The sequence below is a fragment of the Orbicella franksi genome, chromosome 14 (assembly GCF_964199315.1).
Source record: "Orbicella franksi chromosome 14, jaOrbFran1.1, whole genome shotgun sequence".
Classification (NCBI taxonomy): domain Eukaryota; kingdom Metazoa; phylum Cnidaria; class Anthozoa; order Scleractinia; family Merulinidae; genus Orbicella; species Orbicella franksi.
In genome coordinates, this window is record NC_138158.1 from 19,121,081 (window position 1) to 19,122,154 (window position 1,074).

Sequence of the window (1,074 nt, forward strand, 5' to 3'; positions counted from 1 at the left end):
ACCATAACCAAGTTTAATTATTTTTAACAGTTGACATTAGAGTAGCCAGGGTGCCAACTAAGGGTTGTAACAACTGAAGAATTTAAAAAATATATATATTTAGCGTCCACAGCAAATGTTGCATGTTTCAAATGGGAAACTCTTTGGGATTAAGTCATAATTAAATTTTCAACTCCGTCCTTCACCACAAGCGTCTCTTAGATTGCCCCGCCTTGAAAAGGGTGCATGGTGAAATGTCCACACAGTTTGCTGATGCCAGCTACACTTCTAATTCTATTTGTCTACGTGTCTGTTTAACCAAACAAGGATAAAATTGTTTCCTTACAAGGATTTAAAAAGAACCAGAGGCGATACTGGTTGCGAAGAACCATTTAACTGACATCTAGTATCCAAAAATCCACTTGGTTTTAACAAACAGCGACAACGAGCATCAACGCTGCAATGAGAAGTGGAGTTCCTAGAGCCCTGGGCACTAGTTACCAGGTGCCGTAACAGCAACGCGGCAGCAAGTAGCCATGGTGCCTTCATGTCGGCTTTACTACGAAAAAATATCATTATATCAGGTACAAATTGTTAGTAATTCAGTCAGTTGTACTTGTTATAGCTATGTCAGTGGAAAAGTTTCCTACCTTGGTCGTATCCTAGCGCGCAAAGTTGGGAATAACGGATTTATAAAAATGTTGCGTTATTTTTACCTTAACACTTTCAGCAACAATTTAGCCGGTCCAAAATGGTTCTACATAATTTTTCTTGTTTAGATCAAGATTCTTAATTTTAGAAACAACCAATTACGAAATAATTCGCGACATTGGAATACTTTTGCAATTGATTTCCATATCGATTTCCAATGATATCGACCCTCTATAGCCTTAAGTTTTAAGCCTTTTATCGTGTAGGTGTATCGAAAAAATATTCTTGAAATTTGAGTATATAAGTTTACTTGGAGAGATATCTTGACTGCAAAACCAAGCACGTTTGTCTTCCGGTGAGAAATCGATTTCAAAATGCGATTAGACACTATTCCCTGATTATTTACACATAACGCACAGAGTTCTCTTGAATTAAATCGACAGA

The 1,074-nt window shown here is 37.2% G+C and overlaps 1 protein-coding gene across 1 annotated transcript in view; it reads right to left on the reverse strand.

Moving 5' to 3' along the window:
* Positions 1-847, reverse strand: part of LOC145468360 (follicle-stimulating hormone receptor-like) — a 6,415-nt gene extending 5,568 nt beyond the window's left edge. The window contains exon 1 of the mRNA XM_081452057.1: positions 326-847. Within this exon, the coding sequence (XP_081308183.1) occupies positions 326-555 (230 nt within the window). The 5' untranslated portion in view covers positions 556-847. The remainder of the gene's footprint in view (positions 1-325) is intronic.
* Between the last annotated feature and the right edge of the window lie 227 nt (positions 848-1,074).